The sequence below is a fragment of the Chrysemys picta genome, chromosome 1, assembly GCF_011386835.1.
Source record: "Chrysemys picta bellii isolate R12L10 chromosome 1, ASM1138683v2, whole genome shotgun sequence".
NCBI lineage: Eukaryota > Metazoa > Chordata > Testudines > Emydidae > Chrysemys > Chrysemys picta.
In genome coordinates, this window is record NC_088791.1 from 131,990,213 (window position 1) to 132,010,547 (window position 20,335).

At 49.9% G+C, this 20,335-nt stretch overlaps 1 protein-coding gene and 1 long non-coding RNA gene across 3 annotated transcripts in view; one reads left to right on the forward strand and one right to left on the reverse strand.

Moving 5' to 3' along the window:
* Window positions 1-20,335, forward strand: part of LOC135976096 (TRPM8 channel-associated factor 2-like) — a 31,013-nt gene that overhangs the window by 820 nt on the left and 9,858 nt on the right. The window contains exons 2-4 of one of the 2 annotated variants that reach the window (XM_065570649.1): window positions 5,903-6,532; window positions 16,699-17,672; window positions 20,232-20,326. In XM_065570649.1, the coding sequence (XP_065426721.1) occupies window positions 5,916-6,532; window positions 16,699-17,672; window positions 20,232-20,326 (1,686 nt within the window). In that variant the 5' untranslated portion in view covers window positions 5,903-5,915. Of the gene's footprint in view, window positions 1-5,902; window positions 6,533-13,770; window positions 16,118-16,698; window positions 17,673-20,231; window positions 20,327-20,335 lie in introns of those variants that run through there. The other variant, XM_065570656.1, reaches the window with a different exon arrangement.
* On the reverse strand, window positions 4,948-11,703 carry LOC135976140 (uncharacterized). Its single transcript, XR_010593349.1, has 2 exons — window positions 9,317-11,703; window positions 4,948-7,865 (listed from the first exon to the last, which is right to left on the reverse strand). It is a non-coding gene; the product is annotated as an uncharacterized LOC135976140 (long non-coding RNA).

A 20,335-nucleotide genomic window follows, 5' to 3' on the forward strand; every position in this document is an offset into this window, starting at 1 on the left:
TTCAACTGAATTTAGCAACCTGTAATTTTCAGATCTTGATTTCTGTCCATTTTTTTCTGAACGTAATCTCCTTTCCATAAGGAATTTTACACAAAAATGCCAGCTGTTGTTACCACCAGCATGAGCCCTAGTATAGACATGACTTCAGTGGCTTCCAGCATTTTTAACCACCATGCAATATGATACATTATAAATGTCAGAAGCCACCAGATTCTTATATACACTAGTGATACTACCTCACTTCCTGACTTACAGCTTTCCCTAATATTCCAAGACCATTTATTTTTCCTTCTCCTGCAGCTATATCAAGTGGAGGAGGTCTTGGTGCCTCAGGAAGAAGGAAGTCTGAGGATGAAGCAAGTCTCTGGGTCTTTTGGATGAAGGGGTAGAAAGGAGAGTGTGATACCTGGGGTGGGAGGAAGACCACAAGCAGACTAAATAGCTAATGGAACATCATGCCAGGGGCTTGGGTGATTAAGAATGTCCCCCTTCAACTAGTGGTTCTCCTGAAGTGGCCATGGGCAGGATCAGGGTTTGTATTGGATAGTCATACAGCATTCAGTTGTATTTCTATAACAAAATGGTTAATTTATCTTTTACACAGCAAGAAAACTCCAAGGAGTTTTCAAGAGCTTGTCACAGGGTCCACTCACCACATGGGGCGACTCCTCCTGGCTGCTCTGGGGTTTAGCTCCACTCACGTCTGACCCTCCCCGTCACTCATTCATGCACCTCGCTGCTTCTCTCTCCCCATCTGCAACTCAGGGTGCTCTCTCTTCATGACTTGGTTCTCTGGCCAGGTAACTATAGCCCTCCTCTTCTGGAGTATCGAAGTCCCACTTGATGGCTGTGTTCTGCTCATCTGTCTGGTCTGTGCCACTTCCCCCGTGGTCAGTAGGGGAACATGGGCCTGGGCACTACTCCAGGTTCTAGCCCAGGGACCATACAATCGGCAGCCAACGTCTGCACTGCCCCAAACCTTGCTATTGTTTCCTTGGGCTGCTCCTACATCGCCTCTATCAGGCTATTCCTCCACCCACCTCTGGGTACATCTTTCCCTCCAGGCCAGAACCCCAGTGTTACCCACACAAATTTAGAGCCCTTTTCCCTCTCTCTGGGTGCAATGGCGCTCTATGGCTTTACAGGACCTTTTCACAATGAAAGAATCTTTACATAGTAAATATCCTTAACATACATTTATTAGCATTTAATAGTATACACACCCCAAGCATCTAATACTCACCACTCCTATTAAAGCGGACTGATGTCTCCTGATGGCCAGTCAGGATCAGATTTGCCAGGGGCTCCGGCTGCTCCATGGTATGGTCATGCAGGATATAAAAGTTCCAGCAGCTTTGGTCTTAAGCTGTGTCCCAGAGTTAGGCTCCAACTGGCTTCTCTTCTGACCCTCATTATATAGGTAAAATGAGAGTCTTTCTTATCTATACCTGAACCAATTAGTTTACTTAAAGCATGACTATGCAATAAATTTAACCAGTCAGAACTCCTAATGGGCTCAAACAATTCCTCTAGTAACAGCAAAACCTCACAATGTCTACTTACCAGAAAAAGCAACTTTTCACAAAAACTCACACAAGCACCTAGTTAGAAACATGCAGAAACTAAAGGTTAGCTTGTCCATAACCCTCCTATTCCCATGAAACTGTGATTTTCCTGTATCTATCCTTGTTATCAATGCTGCAGCTGGGATTCTAAGCCAAGGCTAAATTTACTATGGTTTTTGTTTCCAATTTATGGTGGCTGAGCATACAAGCTGACTGCGGGTTATGCTCAGTCCATACACAACATGGCTGCGGGTCATGTCAAGTCCAGGTCTGTCATAACACCAGGGCTTCTACTCTCCCCTGGGTTTCCTCCTTTCTCTCTCTACAGCTAGAGAGTGGCCACAGCCCTCCACACTTCAGACCCTCTTCTGTTGCCTGCTTCCTGGCTCTATTATAGCCCCACCTGTCCTCCTCAGCTTGGCTCTATTCCAGAGGTGAGCAAACTATAGCCTGCGGTCCACATCCAACCCAGGGGACCGTCCTGCCCACCCCCAAGCTCTTTGCCCGGGAGGCTAATCCCGGCCCCTCTCCTGCTGTTCCCTCTCCCCCACAGCCTCAGCTCGCTTGCTCTGCGTCCGGCGCAATGCTCTGGGTGGTGGGGCTGTGAGCTCCTGAGGCAGCGCAGCTGCAGAGCCCGGCCTGACCTGGTCTCTGTGCTGCGTGGTGGTGGCAGTGGTGTGGCCCGACTCCAGCCAGGTGGACTCCAAGCAGCACAGTAAGGGGGCATGGAGCAGGGGGGGTTGGATAGAGGGCAGGGGAGTTTGGGGTTGTGGTCAGGGGGTGTGGGTGTGGATAGGGGTCGGGGCAGTCAGGGGGAACAGGGGGTTGAATGGGGGCAGGGCCCTGGGGGGAGGCAGTCAGGAAGGAGGGTGGGTTGGATGGGGCAGAAGGGGGCAGGCGGGGGCAGTCAGGGGCAGGGGTTCCGGGGGCAGTCAGGAAGGAGGGGGGGGTTGCATGGGGCGGCAGGGGGTAGTCAGGGGCAGGAGTTCTGGGGGCAGTCAGGGGACAGGGAGAAGGGGTGCTTGGATGGTGCAGGGGTTCCAGGGGGGCCATCAGGAATGAGAGGAGGGGTTGGATGGGGCGGCAGGAGTCTGGGGGCAGTCAGGGGACAGGGAGTGGGGAGGAGTGGATGGGGTAGGGGTCCTGGGGGGGGCTGTCAGGGAACAGGGGGTGTTAGATGGGGCAGGAGTCCCGGGGGGGGGGGCAGATAGGAGGTGGGGACTGGGCCACGACCCCCTCACCTAACTGGCCTTCTATACAATTTATGAAAACCCAATGCATCCCTCAGGCCAAAAAGTTTGCCTGCCCCTGCTCTATTCCCAACCAGGGGTTGCTTATCCAGTCTAATTCCCTTCAGTTGTGGCCTATAAAGTTCAGTGGTCCCCTTCTCAACCTCATTAGCTCTTTCCAGGCTGATACGCGGTGAGCACCCTCTCTTGCTGTCTGGAGTGGCTCACAACTGTAAGTGCCTACCACAGGACAGACTCAAAAACAGGGCAATTACCCCAAACTGGTGGTGTGTCCTGTAATTAGATTTCACCAGGCCAGCGACAAACATGAACTCCTGGATCACTATAACACTCTTACCATGAAGTCACAGACAGTCCCCTTTGACTCTCCACTCTATCTTGCCACCCAGACAAACTGGACTCAGTGATACATGGTCACTGACACCAAGAAAATCCCACCACATTCTGGTTCCTTCCAGTCCCAAGAGACCAGTCACTTACTCCAGGTCAATTGGTATCTTAGATCTAATCTCACAGACAATGTGTTTAGCCAATCCTGTAATGATCTATATCAGTGGTTCCCAAACTAGTTCCGCCGCTTGTGCAGGGAAAGCCCTGGCGGGCCGGGCCGGTTTGTTTACCTGCCACGTCCGCAGGTTTGGCCGATTGCGGCTCCCAGTGGCTGCGGTTCGCTGCTCCAGACAAATGGGAGCTGCTGGAAGCGGTGGCCAGTACGTCCCTCGGCCTGAGCCGCTTCCAGTAGCTCCCATTGGCCTGGAGCAGCGAACCGCAGCCACTGGGAGCCGCAATCGGCCGGACATGCGGACGCGGCCAGTAAACTAACCGGCCCGGCCTGCCAGGGGCTTTCCCTAAACAAGCGGCAGAACAAGTTTGGAAACCACTGCTCTATATAATGCTTTATTACCTAGGAAAAGGGAATAAGAGTTACTTACAGGTTAAAGCAAGAAAACGTACATACACAAATGAGTTACCATCTACATCCTAAGAGTGACAGAGTTGTAGTGATCTGTCAATTCAAAGTGTCTTTCATGGCAGACACAGAAATCAGCCCCTAGATATCTCAGGCTTCAGCTTAGAGTCTCCGGCCCTTCAGAATACAGATAGCTAAACAGATAGACAATTTTCCTATGGTTTTGTTTTATTTCCTTCATTCAGCATCCAATCCCACAGGACAATCTTCCTTCCATGTGGAATTTCACAGGAGCAAAAAACTATTAAAACTAGTCCAGTTTTAAATTATTTGAGTGATGGAACTTCTGCAATTTCTCTAAAAAATTCATTCCATGATCTAATACACCTCACCATCAGGAAACGTTTCTAAACATTCAGCCTTCATTTACTTTCATCAGCCTTATCCCACTACTGTTAATTATAGCCTATGGAGCACCCTAACTTTAGCTCTCCGCAGAGTTTACAGCTTTCAAATTGGAGCATTTCAGGATTCATGTCAACAAATTTTCCTGAAGAAAAACCAACGATAACATTTTCTCATCCATTTTCTGATCAGTTTGATACCAATTTACTGGGCAGTGCTATTTGTTAAGAGGACTTTGTCTAAATGGGTATTCAAGCACATCTTCTGTTATGTCCTCCCTAGCATGAAGCTACAAGTATCAATGTGCACTCAGTCAGAAGCAAGCCTGCCACAACTAGCTATATCATACTTTTCTTCTCTGAATTCATCAGCAAAGGAGCAATATGGTCCTCCTTCCATGTGCTCCTGCAGCCTTATTGTTTGTTTGTGTTGAGAAGCCCATCCTGGATTCTCTGCATTCCAGAATTTATTTCCAAAGTGGGGGAGAGGCCCAATTCTACCTCCAGAGAAGGTGTTCATTTGTTTTGGGTATGTGGAAGACCCTTATTTTATGCAAGGCAAAGATTTTTCCTACTCAACGTTGATTTTACCCCGCTGTTCACAGTTACTATTCAGACTAAAAAGTCTCCCTGGCACTGGTCAGCTATCTTACTCTTCCCTATGCCATTTTTAATACTACAACCACTACCAAGTTCCCATGTCACTTTTAGCACTGCAGTCTTTTCTTCTTTTGGCTTATCCTCAAGCTTCTTAATCTTCAAGAATGAGAATCCTATGGAGAACGTCTTTAAAGAAAGACAACGCGTTTAGCCAATCCTCTAATGATCTATATAATGCTTTATTATCTAGGAAAAGGGAATAAGAGAGTTATTTACAGGTTAAAGCAAGAAAACATAACATACATACACAAATGAGTTACTCATCTACATCCTAAGAGTAACAGAGTTGTAGTGATCTATCAATTCAAAGTGTCTTTCAGGGCAGTAACAGGTATCAGTCCCTGGGTATTTCAGGCTTCAGTTTAGAGTCTCTGGCCCTTCAGAATACAAACAGCTAAAAAGATGGAAAATTTTCCTGTGGTTTTGTTTTATTTCCTTCATTCAGCTTCCAATCCCACAGGACAATCTTCCTTCCATGTAGAATTTCCCAGGAGCGATGGGGCCATTCACCAATCCTTTCTATTGCAATGTTTCTTGATAGCCCATCTGATTTTAATAGTTCTTCTGGATGGGCTCAGTGAGGGACAATTCTCAGGCCTGACTTCACAAGTTCGAGGCAAACATTTTCAAACTTATAAAGCAAAACTTACATATTTTCTTACAGACATTACTAGTGAGATTAATGCATGCAGCAACTTACAACCATTTCATAGAATCTAAACATTAAACATAATACCTATTTTGGGCAAAACTAACATACAGGTGAATTGCTCTGGTCTCCAGTTATAAGCATGTTATTTGTTAGCCAATGCCTGTAGCCTGGCCAAGAGCTGGCTCTGGCCTGCCAGCATCACACACCCCATGACAGAGCTATATACAGTAGCAATCTGACCAGCTAAAGAGCTCTCCCCATCACCGCTCAGCACACCTTTGCCCTGGGGGAGGAGGTGGAGGCAGGTGAGTTTCAACCTCTAGGAATGAGACATATTGATTGTGGCCTTTGCTTGTATCTGAGCATCCTTCACACTAATCCAGGAGAGGCAAAGAAGGATAAGTAAATCCTCTTCTGAATGTTTTTACCATAAGAAAAACTATTATTTGTCTTTCCCGTAGACAAGACAAGAACATGGATCCTTCAGCTGCCTATGATTTGCTGGTGGACGGTGTCCAGGACTGGGATCTTATTGGTGACTCTGTTCCTTGTGAGCTGCTGCTCATTGGCGAGACTGCCTTCCCAGTGCTGGTGAACCCCCAGGGGCAGGTCCTGATCGCCGCCTCACAGTATGGGAAGGGCCGGATGGTGGTCGTCTCTCATGAGAGCTACCTGGGGAGCCCCAAGATGGCTCGGTTCCTACGCAATGCTGTGGATTGGCTCAGTCCCTCCCCAGGAGCAGTGGTTGGTGTCCAGAAGAGCTTGAGTTCCCTGCTGAGTATTCTCAGTAGTTCTGGCACCCGAGTGCAGCCCAGTGAGGAGTTCATTGCCTCATTTGGGGTTTACTGTATGGATGCCTATGATGCTGCACAGGGGAGGGAGCTGATCCAGTTTGTGAAGAGAGGAGGGGGTCTGCTCATTGGAGGTCAGGCTTGGCACTGGGCCTCTGGACACAGCACAGAGAGAGTGCTGTTCGATTTCCCTGGGAATCATGTAACCAGCGTGGCAGGAGTTCATTTCACGGATATATATGGTGAGACGGGGACCTTCAGCATCTCAGACAAAGTGCCTGCAATTCCCTTGATCGCTCCGTGAGTATATGAAATCCTTTCCTATGTATTAAAACTTGTAGTTAAAGCGGTAAGAAAATTACTCCTGGGGGAATTCTATGCCACTGCACATGCACAGATTTTATGTTCCCTGCAGATTTCTTTGCTTCCCTACAAAAAAATGACTCTCTGATGGGGAAGCAAAGGGAAGCCACCTGAGTGGTCATGAGACCCTCCCCAGAAGTATGTTTTGGGAGCCCAGGGCAGCTAACAGAGAGGTAAATCACTGTGGCGCTGGGGGCTCCTACCCTGCACCTGACTCAGCTGCTAGTCCCAGCTGGCCTGGGAAGGACGGGACTTCCTCTTTCCTTGCACAGCATCCAGGATTGTGTCAGATCCACCCCCAGTTTTCTCCCCTGGCTGTTGGAAGCTCTGCAAACACTCCCCCCACTCCCGTGTTTCCTGTATCAATTGCTTCTCAGCTGCAGGGGGAGGAAGACCTGTACAGGGAGCTACTCCCCCATCCACCCAACCCCTATTCATCCAAAGCCCCTCATACCCAGATCTTCCTGCCAAGCCTCACCCGCCTGCACCCAGAACCCTCCCAATGAGCCCCACTCCCCCTGCATCTGGACCACCCCGATGAGCCACCTGCACGTGGATCCCCACCCTACCAAGCCCCCACCAGCTGCGTCTGGATCCTCCCCCCCGACTCAGCCCCACTTCCCCCAGCATCTAGACACCCCACCACCACTGAGATGTCCACACCAAGATCTCCCCTGCCAATTTCTATCCCTCACACATCCAGACCCGCACACTGAGCCCCAATAACCTTCACCTGGACCCCCACAGAGTCCCATTACCATTGCACCCAAACCCCCCTCCCCCCAAAACCCCTGTGCATCCAGCTCCCCCAGCACTTGGATCCCCCCTGGGCCTCCCACACCCAGATAGCCCCACACAGAACTCTCTCAACCCACACCTGGATCCCCCCACACTAAGCTCTTCCACACTTGGATCCTACCTTGCTGAGCCTGCCTCCCCACACCTGGTGCACCTGGCATGGAGAGGCAGGACCCTGGGGTGTTTCTGTGGCAGACCCTATCCTTGCGCTGTGTCAGGGTTGGGGGCAGCCTCATCGCTGAGTGTGTGTGCCGGGGAGAGCTGCATAGTGATCTCCCACCTCTGTGCAGCCTCTGGCCTGTGCTCCCCAATACCATGTTGGAACCTCAACATTTATTTGACAAATAAAATTTGCAGAATTTTTAACGTTTTGGCACATAATGTCCTCGGGTATAGAATATATTCTTAAATGCTGCAATGTTGGAAAGGGTATTATTTTCCAGCACCTCAGGGGGTATGTGGATCCTTATCCCTGGAGGAGGAAAAAAGAATTAACAGGAAAGAAATAAAACCAGAATCCTGCTAAAGTTTGAGGAAATGTTTGACTTCTGGGCAGGGCTGGCTCTAGGTTTTTTGCTGCCCCAAGCAAAAAAATTTTTGGCTGGCCCCCACCACAGCCCTGGGCTCTCCCCCTCTCCCTCCCAACTGCACTCTCCTGCCGCCCCAGCCCTGGGTCACTGGTAACTTGCTCCCAGGGCGGGTCATTCAGCAGGAATTTTGAATGTGCACAGAACACAGACAGGATTGGTTCCCACATGGTTACAGAACTGCAGTAAAGTGGAACAATTTTCAGCTTGTGTGATTGGAGGATATCTGGATGCACATTATAAGACTGTCCTACATAAATGAGGAAAAGTTGAGGTGCTTTTATTATTCTTTTGTTCCATTCTTTGTTTCTATGGGAAATGCACTATCACGGTCTTCCTTTTAAACAAATAAAACTAAAACTAAAAAAAAAAAAAAAAAAAAAAAAAGCAATGGCTGTTGAAAATAGCAATTCTAGTCCTAATAACCACTGGGCAGCATTTCTTTTTTTTCTACAGCAAGTTACAGTGGATCAGTATATTTGATTTGGGGGAAATGAAGTAACAGCTGCCCAAATTGAGCTTGAGCACTCCTGAATTTTGAGGGTGTTCAAATCTGGAAGGCAGGTGCTAGATTCCCTTTCTGAATATTAGCAATATCTGGAAAGGAAAAGTCAATTTCTGCTTCCATGGCTCAGAAGTGGAAATCCTCCTAAGTGCCTGGTACTGTATCTAAAGCTGCCCAGGTCCAGAGCCTCCCCTCCCTTACTTTTCATTTTAAATTCTAGTGGGATCCACATACCTCCCTTGCTAGGCTTCAGATAGAGAGGTGCACCGACCATTGAGTCCCCCCAATTCCTTCTTTGCTGCTGAGACGGCAGGGGGTGCGGGGGGTGGGAGAAGAGCCCAGGACTGGAGCAGCAGGAGGTGTGTGTGGGGGGAGAGCCCAGAGCTGGGGCAGCAGGGGAGAGCAGGTGGAGGCCAGAGCTGGGGCAGCAGGGGGTGTGGGCAGGGGAGAGCCCAGGACTGGGGCGGCAGGGGAGTGCAGGTGGGGGCCAGAGCTGGGGCAGCAGGGGGTGTGGGCGGGGGAGAGCCCAGGGCTGGGGCGGCAGGAGGTGCAGGTGGGGGCCACAGCTGGGGCGGCAGGGAGTGCAGGGGGGAGAAGAGCCCAGGACTGGGGCAGCAGGGGGTGCCGGGGGGAGCCCAGGACTGGGGCAGCAGGGGGTGTGTGGGGGGGGAAAGAGCCCAGGACTGGGGCGGCAGGGGAGTGCAGGTGGGGGCCAGAGCTGGGGCGGCAGGGGGTGTGGGCAGGGGAGAGTCCAGGGCTGGGGCAATACAGGGGTGGGGGGGGAGCCTGGGGAGGGGGCGGCAAAAAACCTAGAGCTGGCTCTGTTCCTACCATTCACAGCAAGCTGCAGATTTCAGTTCCATACTCCTTCCCCCATCCTTTCCTGTTGCTAGTGGCCAAGGGAATGCTGGGAAATGTAGTTCTTTCCCTGCTCCAGGGCTGGCTCTATAGGCAGGGAGGTAGGGTTTGTGGGTATGGAGCGTGCCCCTGAGCCCAAGTTGAGACCACAGTGGCCCCTTTTCATTTTTTCCACTGGCTTCTCCTTGCTTAGTTCCAATGACTGGGCTGCTCATGCACCTGTCACTGGTCCAGGGATGGTTGCAAAACGGGAGGGATGGGGTTTGTGGTCAAAAACACTCTCGGTCTGCTTCCTCTGGGGATGGTTGCAAAACGGGAGGGATGGGGTTTGTGGTGGAAAACACTCACGGTCTGCTTCCTCTGGGGGATGGTTGCAAAACGGGAGGGATGGGGTTTGTGGTTGAAAACACTCACAGTCTGCTTCCTCCTGGCTAATGTGCCAAATTGATCTATTGCATGATTGAGGCATGCTGTTTCACTCTTTTGTGTGTGAATCCGTGAAAAGGGAGGTAAGGTTTGGGGGAACGGAGCATGCCCCTGAGCCCAAGGTGAGACCAGAGTGGCCCCTTTCATTGAATTCGTGAAAGGGGAGGTAGGGTTTGTGGGTATGGAGTGTGCCCCTGAGCCCAAGGTGAGACCACAGTGGCCCCTTTTCATTTTTTCCACTGGCTTCTCCTTGCTTAGTTCCAATGACTGGGCTGCTCATGCACCTGTCACTGGTCCAGGGATGGTTGCAAAACGGGAGGGATGGGGTTTGTGGTCGAAAACACTCACGGTCTGCTTCCTCTGGGGGGTGGTTGCAAAACGGGAGGGATGGGGTTGTGGTGGAAAACACTCACGGTCTGCTTCCTCTGGGGGATGGTTGCAAAACGGGAGGGATGGGGTTTGTGGTGGAAAACACTCACGGTCTGCTTCCTCTGGGGGAAGGTTGCAAAACGGGAGGGATGGGGTTTTGTTCAAGCGGGGGGTGTATGTGTGTGTCTTGCAGACTGGATACTGTGCCCTGATTCCCCAAGAAGACCGTTATTATCTGTGACTGCAGAGATCTTAACACAGCATTGAGCATAAAATGAGCTTTAACAATATGTTGTGACTACTTACATTAAAGAAATCCAGTCCACCTTGGTTTAGGAGAGAGACCACTGATTGACCAATAAGAATCGGTTGTTGCAGATCCCCATAGTGCAATTTTTTTTTCTTTTCCATTGTCAGTGCAGCTTTTATTTTGGTGAGTTTTGCACACAGATGCAGAAATGTGGACTTGTGCATCCAAAAGTTCTGCAGCCACTGGTCATGAGCCCAAGCCTTCATTGTTTCAGAAGATTTTTTGCCCTTGGGAAGGATGTAAGATGACACCATATAATACACTACACTGAATATTTGTGAATCAGCTTCTACACACAAGTCCAGCACACAGGCCTTGCTGTCTTTTCACTGCAGTCCTTGATCTTGGTGACAAATCTGTAGAGAATTACTGGAACCATAAACTCCCTGAACATTAAATCTCACCAAATGAGGGTCAATCCATCCTCATCATTATATCTACTCACTATACTCCACACCCGTACATAGCCACTATATGAACTTCATACCCTCATATCTCAATGCCTGTACTTTGACCCATCAACCTTTTACCCCGAATCGGGGATATTGCAGATTATGTATTCCTTATGCCACCTGATTTTAAACCAAACTTTGCACCATCGATAATTCTGTACAGTATTCCCTGATAACCATAAACTTTTATGCTCAAACTCTGTTCACTTTTTTTTTAAAATCATTTTAATAAAAATTTTAAATCTGTTGAAACTGGTCTAGGTCTAGGCGAGAGAATGTCTCAGGGCTGCCCGGGGGGGGGGAAGGGAGTGGTGCAATTTGCCCCAGGCCCCGGGGGCCCCGCAGGGGCCGCCATGAATATGTCGGAGGCTCCCCCTGCATCCGTCTTCCCCCATCCCCCGGCGTCTCAGTGCGCTGTGTCCGGGAGCGGCCCTGGCGCGCTGCAGCTAAGCAGCTGGTATACATACCATTAAAGCATTTAATGTTTTTAAATAATGTATTTAGTGTATTTTCAAATTATTACAAAGCAAAGCAATTTTTGGGGCCCCTTCCATAAAAAAAAGTTGCAATACTATAGTAACATGTATTTGGAAATGTAAAAAATAACCAGTGAAATACATTCAAAAATTAATTTGTAATAATTTGAAAATACACTAAATCCAGCATTTGAAAACATTAAATGCTTTAATGGGATGTAGACATTTGCAGTTACATAATGGGCTGTCGCTGGGTGATGGTGATGGTTGGTGCAAATGGGCTGTCGTTGCCTGGGGGTGGTGCTGCTGTTGCCCAGGGCTCCGGGGGGAGCTGGGCTCACAGGGGGGCGCCCGGCTCACAGGGGCTGGGCTCAGGGATGTGGGGAGATGGGGTCAGGGGATGTCCGGCTCAGAGGGGCTGGGCTTGGAGTTGGGGGTCATGGCTGTGGGGGGATGGGGTCAGGGGGTTGGCCGGCCCAGAGGGGCTGGGCTCCGAGCTGGTGGTTTGGGCTGTGGAGGGGATGGATGGGGTCTGGAGGTGTCCGGCTCAGAGGGGCTGGGCTCGGAGCTGGGGATCATGGCTGTGGGGGGATGGGGTCAGGGGGTTGTCCGGCCCCTCCCTTACCATGCCGCTTACCCCCTCTACCGGAGCCTCAGCGTGCCACATCCAGGACGCCGGGGGGATGGGATGGGGGAAGACGGAAGTGTGGGGAGTCTCCGACATACTTCGGGCCTGGGGCAAATTGCCCCACTTGCCCCCCCCCCCCCCCCCCCCCCGGGCGGACCTGCTGAATAGTGGTGACTAGGAATGGGCCGGGGGGGGGGGAAGTGTAGCAGATGACAATTTGAGGTGAATATTCTCTTGGCCAGATTCTACTGGGTTTATGGTGCTGTGTGCTATGGACTGGAGCAAAGTGGCTGGTGAATAACCAAGAAGCTGGTTAATAATTATTTTCTAAATACAGCTTTCTTCTTTCTCTCTCTGTGAATTATCACTAATTCAAAATAGTAGTGTGCAAGTTGACTGGATAATGATAATAGCATAATCTCTTGTTAGAACATTGTAAACCCTACTACCTGTTTTTTATATAATACACTCACTATACATAATACAAGAAATCCCTGATGTTAGAACCTGGCTATGCCGCTGCTGTAGGGGGCTCATCACCCAGCAGCTGGGGGCCACCATGTGGGCTCGGCAGGGCTGCTGGCCACGGGGCCAATGGGTGTGGGTGGGATCTCAGGAGTCATGTCCCAGGGATATGCCCCACTCCCCAGCACTGCTCCAGCTCTGAGCTGTCTCCACTGCCACTGCCTGGGACCTGTGGGGCCCCACCTGCCTCCCCAGGGAAAGAGCCACCTGGGATTGGTGCAGAGGCTGGGCCAGTCTCAGCCAGTCCCAGAGGATGGCTGGGGGAGGGGGAGAGTGTGGGAGGCTCAGCTGGGTCCTGCCAGGCATGTGGGTCCTGAGGGAGCCTGGCCCGGGTAGGCTCTGCTCCTGCTCCAGCCTGGCTGATTGCACCCCCAAGGGGCCAGAGTTATCCTGCCCCAGGACAAGCTCTGGCTGCGCTGCCGGCTCAGCCTGGCAGACACAGTCACCTCCCATCAGGGCCGGGTATTGTGGCTGGGGGTTAGGGTGTGGGAGAGTAGGTCTCTAGTGGGTCTGGGGGGGTGCTGTGCAGTGAGGGGTGGAGAGATCTGTGTGTGTTGGGGCACTGGGAAGTGTGCCGGGGTCTGGGTGGGACACTGTGCAGTTGTGGCAGTGGGGCGGTGGGGGGCACTGGGCAGTGAGGGAATCGGGGGGGGGGCTCTGGGCGGGGAGGGGCAGGGCACTGTGCAGTTGTGGGAGGGCTGTGGGGGGTCTACAGCTAGGGGGCACTGGGCAGTGAGAGGATCTGGGGGGGGGGTTCGGAGTGGTCTGTGGGAGGGCACTGGGCATGGGGGTTTGTGGGGGTCTTTTCACGTATTCACACACAAAAACGTGAAACAGCGCGCCTCAATTGTCCAATAGATCAATTTGGCACATTAGCCAGGAGGAAGCAGACCGTGAGTGTTTTTGACCACAAACCCCATCCCTCCTGATTCGCAACCCCATGGACCAGTGACAGGTGCATGAGCAGACAAGTCATTGGAAATAAGGAAGGCGGAAGCCAGTGGAAAAAATGAAAGGGGCCACTCTGGTATGACCTTGGGCTCAGGGGCATGCTCCGTACCCCCAAAGCTTACCTCCCTTTTCACGTACTCACACACAAAAACATGAAACAGCGTGCCTCAATCATCCAATAAATCACTGTGTCACATCAGCCAGGAGGAAGCAGATCGATGAAAGGGGCCACTCTGGTCTCACCTTGGGCTCAGGGGCATGCTCCGTACCCCCAAAGCTTACCTCCCTTTTCAAGGACTCACACACAAATACATGAAACAGCGCGCCTCAATCGTACAATAGATCAATTTGTCACATTAGCCAGGAGGAAGCAGATCAACCAAAGGGGCCACTCTGGTATCACCTTGGGGTCATGGGCCCGCCCCGAAGGGGAAGAAGCATGATGGGAGCACAGGGCCGGGCTGGCCAGTGTGCGTCTGGCAGCTCCCGGTTTGTAAACAGTGCCATTGTACTGGGATGGGTGGAGCAGGGTTGTCCCTGCCGTGCCATGACCCATCTCCCATTGCCCCCGGCCAGCCCGTCACTCTGAGGACTCTGTCCCCCATGCCCCATGTCCCCATTTCCCGCCTTGGGGACCACAAATATGTTTAGCACCAGGCCCACAAAAAGTTAATCCAGCCCTTTTTGGGGTGCAGGCTCTGGGATGGAGTTGGGGTGCAGGAGGGTTGCAGGCTATGGGTAGTTTGAGTGAGGGGTGCAGGCTCTGACCTGGGGCATGGGATTGGGGTACAGGAGGGGGTGCAGACATGTGGGCTCTGGGAGGGAGTTAGCAACTCAGCACGTTATATAAGAGAAATGAGCTGCAGTGATTTCATATAGGCATAGAAACTGATAGAAGACACTTTTACATATTCAAAATGTGAGAGGCAGAGTTGGAGGGAGGGAGTGTCTGTACAATATTTCACCGCATTCAGTCTCCTGGCTGGATCAGTAACGTAGCCGTGTACAGGGCTGCCCAGAGGATTCAGGGGGCCTGGGGCAAAGCAATTTTGGGGGCCCCTTCCATAAAAAAAGTTGCAATACTATAGTAACATGTATTTGGAAATGTAAAAAATAACCAGTGACATACATTCAAAAATTAATTTGTAATAAATACACTAAATACATTATTTAAAAACATTAAATGCTTTAATGGTATGTATACATTTGCAATTACATAATGGGCTGTTGCTGGGTGATGGTGATGGTTAGGATGGGGTCGGGGGCGGGTGCCCCACCCCTTACCATGGCGCTTACCCCCTCTCCTGGAGCCTCAGCGTGCTGCGACCAGGATCGGCCCCGGACAGCATTGGAGCCACCGCGCTGCAGTGCGCCAGGGCCGCTCCCGGACGCGGCACGCTGAGACACCGGGGGAAGACGGAGGCGGGGGCAGCCTCCGACATATTCGTGGGGGCCCCTGCGGAAAATTGCCCCACTTGCCCCCCCCCCCGTCTGGGCGGCCCTGGCCCTGCAACACTTGTATAGGATAGAGAGGAGCTGCGGTGATTAAGCTTTGACAGGCTAGGAATTGGAGGCCTGTGCCTTTAAGACCCCAGTCCCAGGAACCCGCTCCCTGCTCCTAGGCTGACATGCAGCATCCCTGTGAGAACAACAAAAACAGCATCTGCCCCCCCCCCACCCCTAGATTAGCGAGCACAGTGGGTGGCTCATCCCACGGGGTCACTGTTCCCCCTCTCCCCCTCCCTAAACGGGGGTTTTGTACCCGCACGGGGTCTGGCAGTGTCTTCCCCCCCCCCCCCCCCCCCGCTTAACCCCGGCTCTCACCCCCCACCACCGATTTTTGCCCTTCAGCCCCTCTTCTGCCGCTAGCTACAGTAGCTTGAACCCCCCAGGCCAGTAAAATTCTGCCCCCTGCTCAGACCCTGACAGCCCCCCGCTGCGATTTGCCCCCCTTAATCCTTTTAAACCCCCCCAAAGAGGAGGCAGCAAATCGTAAGTAGAAGTAAGGGCAGAGAGAGGGCAGTGGCTACAACGAAGGTTACTGGGCATGCTCAGTTCGAGTGAGCATGCTCAGTACACCCAAAGTAGCAAAACGGGAGCGAGAGCAGTTTGTGCTGCTTCTGGTGACTATGATGTTCTGAATGAAGTTCTAAGCCTGAGACAAGGCAAATAAGTGAATCCTTTAACTTGTTTTGTGTGTATTTCAATAAGCGGGGATCCTGCTGCTTATTTGTGATCTGAAATATTGATTTAGTATAGAAACATGAGCAATAATTAACCTTTAAGTAGTTGTGCTCCACAAATGTCTGTTTACGTATAAAGAATGGATGATCACATGACAAAATGCTGGTACATACTTTTCTGAAATACAGTGAGCCCTTTACTGCTGCGCAAAGGAAATTCTCTAAATTCTGATTATATAAATTAGCTCAGAACCAATGAATACCAAATATTCCTCATACCTTATCCTCTGCTCTGCCATCCGCTATTTCATCTCTCTACATGAATCCCCTTACTCTGTTCTGTATCTCTCATTCTCATCTCCTTACCCTCTGTTGCACTGGTTTTGCCAAGCCACATCACGTAGGATAAAGGGATAAGAAAAAGTGACATGAAATTGCCACAGAACCGTGCAAGGTAAGAGGATAAGAGGGTCACTTTGCTTTAGAATAATGGTTCTCACACTGTGGGTCAGGAGACAAAGTGGGTTGCAATCCTGTTTTAATGGGGTCCCCAGGCTGAAGGTCGAGCCCTACCACCTGGGGCTGAAGCCAAAGCCTGAGCCCCGCCATCCGGGGCCAGAGCTCAATGGCTTCAGCCTGGGGTGGCGGGGCTTGGACTTTGGATTTCAGCTTTGCCCCCCAACACACCTGGGGCTGCAGGGCTCGGGCTATGGTCCCACCTTTTCAGGTCGTGTCGTAATTTTTGTTGTCAGAAGGGGACCACGGTGAAATGAAGTTTGAGAACCCCTGCTTTAAAATGATTATTCAGAACAATTGCAACTAAAGGAATAGCACTGTCTCTCAGGTAAAGGCAACTAATAATAATGCCTAGAAGTTTCCATCAGTAGATCTCAAAGTGAAGAGATCTTTGTAGAAGAGATTTCAGAATATTTGGATATGGCAGAGCAGAGATACTACACAATCTCCCTCTTCCATCTCATGATGCTGTGACAGTGCTGGCATGTGGCATGACAGGAACATCTCTTGGTTTTGCAGGCATGGGCTAGATTTCAGCAGAGACTTAAACCTTCTCCTAAGAGGTGTGTCAGAGCTAGACATAGTGACAGATGGTGTCCCCTCTCACCTGCTGGTCCATGGCACATTGGCCTTCCCCCTTGGCTTGGACAACGCCTATCAATGCTTTCTTGCAGCATCTCACTATGGCCAGGGTCGTGTGGTGGTGGCTACACATGAGGTCCTTCTTAGCACCCCGAAGCTCACAGACTTCATCCTCAATGCCATTCAATGGCTGGGTGCTGAAAAGAAAGGGAGAATTGGCATCAATCCCAATCTGAAGGCCCTTCATGACCTGCTGACTCAAAGGCAGGTGGTATGTGAGATTTCAGAGCTTACCGACAATCTCAGCATCTACTGCTGCCAGTCCTACAGTGACAACGAAGCCAAGAAGATCCATGAATTTGTGGCAGAAGGAGGGGGCCTGCTGATTGGAGGTCAGGCTTGGTGGTGGGCTTCTCAGAATAAGGGCCAAAACGTTCTGGCTGAATATCCTGGCAACAAAATCCTCAATGGATTCGGGATCAGCATCCTGGGGGAAACCATGGAGGTAGGCAAGTACCCAGCATTACGACCCGAAGACCAGCAGGGACATTACCACTTCCGCAGGGCACTCGCTCAGTTCCAGCAGCACCTAGACAAGAAGGAGGAACTGCAGCCCCCAGTGACAGGCTGGCTTCAGAAACTCAGCCAGGACTGCGCCAAACTCCTTCAGATCCCAGTCAAAAATGGCCACGTCTACACCTCATTGTACCACATCCTGTACGAGATGGTGCAGAGCAATGGGATCCCACTGGTGAGCAAGGAACACCCAGTCAAGAGGCACTCCAAGGAGGTCGTGCTGCTTCATGTGGCTACAGCATTATGCCAAACCATGTCCGACTGTGCGAGGCTAGCACTCTGTGAACTCCCCACAGTCCCTAGCATCACTGTGGAAATCAACTGCACAAACACAGGTGAGAGAATCTGTCCTTCCTCACTAATCTCCTCTCCCCCGTTTCAACATGGAATGCCCTGTAGAACACGGGTATAACAGTGTACAACTCTCCATAGCCCTGATCACATAGATCACACCTGTAACATTGTGTGCAGAACAGAGCTGCTAGAGATGGAAAGGCTCCTTTTGGGTTACATTTAGCTTCTGCTTCAGGACCCAGCTTAGGCTTTCCCCTAAAGTCAATTCTCCATTTTTATCTAGTCCAGTTTTAAATTATTTGAGTGATGGGACTTCTGTAATTTCTCTGATCCATGATCTAATACACCTCACCATCAGGAAACATTTCTAAACATTCAGCCTTAATTTACTTTCATCAGCCTCATCCCTTTACTGCTAATTACACCCCTTTGGAACACCCCAAACAATTGCTCTCCTCAGTGTTTACAGCTTTCGAATTAGAACTTTTCAGGAATTTTTTGTCAACAATTTTTTTCAACTAAAGTCAAGAACAACAATTGGCTGGTCTTTCTCCTCTATTTTCTGACCAATTTGATGAAAATCTGCAAAAGTTTCCCTATTTTACCCTGGTTTTGATCAGCTCTATTTCAAAGAAAGCCCCTTCTCCCTTCATTTGGGCATCATTTGCTAAACTGGATGGGTAAAATCCTGGCCCAACTCAAATCAATGAGTTTTGCCACCGGGACAGGATTTCACTTTGCCCATTTCCTTCCTAATCTTCATCAGCAAATCCCTCCAGCCCCTTAATCCAGAGTTCAGTTTGCAATGAAAGGTTATGGGGTTCAAGCAATTAGGGGCTAGGGCTCAAGCAATTTTTTTACATTCATAACTGATGCAGCAAGCCCAGAGGTGCCCGGGCTCAGCCTTGGCATGCCCTGGCACAAATTAAGCAATGCCTTAATCATTCCTGTTGTGTTTCTCTATATTCCCTGTATTTTATTGATATCTTAATGGAACAGAGGTGCCCAATACTGAATCCAGTATTTCTGGTGCAGTCACCAGAAAAGCAGAGAGACCCTTACCTCATATTTTACAATATAATTAAACCTCTGCCCATGTAGCCCCAAAATTCACATTTGCCGTTTTGCTGAGGCATAACATTGCAAGCTCACGTCTAATTATGTCTATCATCACTGGAACTACTGCTTTTCAATAAATGCATGTTTTAGTCAAGCTATATTATCTTGAATTTGTCCAGGATGAACTACTTTTTCCCCACAGTCCTATATTTCTCTCCAAGGTGGTATTTGAAGGTCACCTTATTGAGCCTATTAGCCTGCCCACATTCGTCCCATGCCTGCATACCATTGCTGGAGAAATGCTTTTTCATATACTAGATTTAAAAGGTCCTGGGATGCTACTTGCAGCAGACTAAAACCCTTAGAAAGTCCACCCAACTTTTTATTTCATTTGATACCAATTCACTGGATAGTGCTATTCGCTAAGAAGAATTTGTCTAAATGGGTATCAAAGTACATCTTCTGGCTTCCCCTCCCTAGTATGACACTTATTTCCAATATAGGGGAGAGGCCCAGTTCTCCTGCCTCCAGAGAAGTTGTTCATTTGTTTTGGGGATGTGGATGTCCCTTATTTTATGTAGGCCAAAGTTTTTTTCCTAATCAAATTTGGGTTTCTCACACACACCCCTCCCGTTCAGTGTTACTGTTCAGACTAAAACGCCTCCGTGGTAATGGTCTGTTCTCTTAATCTGCCCTGTAACATTTTTAACAACCACCTGTAACAACCACCAACAACTTCCCATATCTCTGTTAAAAATGCTGTCTCTTCTTTTGGCCTATCCCATAGGCCTCTTAATCTCCAGGAGTGAGAATCACTGGAAATCACGGTAATTCTGTTTCTTTGAAAACATTATTTAACAGGCTTTTCATCCATCCCCCTCTAAGTTGGTTTTCTTCTTTGTGGGGTATCTATATTTGTTACATCTCCTTGTTTTTACATTTCTGAGGCAACAGTGTAAGGTTTCATATATTGATTGGTATCCCTCACTGAGCTTCACCTGCTGTTCAATTCAGAGAAAAGCATGGAGTGTTATTGCAGTGGCATGTGCGTATAATATAATCTAATGTGCAGGTAGTGTGTGATGACTAGTAAGGTCTTCGCTCCTGCCGTACCTCCCTACACTGGAGATCTTCGTTTTTTGCCCAAGGGAGTTCATTTGGTTTGTGCTAAGGAACAGGAACCCAGGAATGAGGTTTTAAAAAAAATAGATTGAAGGGTGTAACATGCCCTTTTGCTTACAGCTCTGACATCAGCAGCAGAATATCTTACAAATCAAGTTGTTACAATGTCTGCAAAATGATAATGTTATAAACAAGAAGTTAATTTCCTAGGAGAATGCAGCAGGAAGTATTAGCCCTCCCCTGCTCCCCTACTCCATCTGACATGGAATACTCTTCACCCCCCAGTGACATTCAGTGAGAGGAGACCCGTCCTCATCCAGACTGGCCCTGCCATTCTCCTGATCCTTTCATATTGGAAAACAGAGGAGGTGTTTAAGAGTAGCTCTGTGTTTAGACCTGTCTTCTGTGTTTTATGCCAGGTGATGCAGCATGGAGGAGCACAGGACTTTACCTTCAGCGTGGGAACACAGTGACCTTTGTATTTCCTAGTGCTGCTACTGGAGTTGGCCTGCAGGTGAAGTAA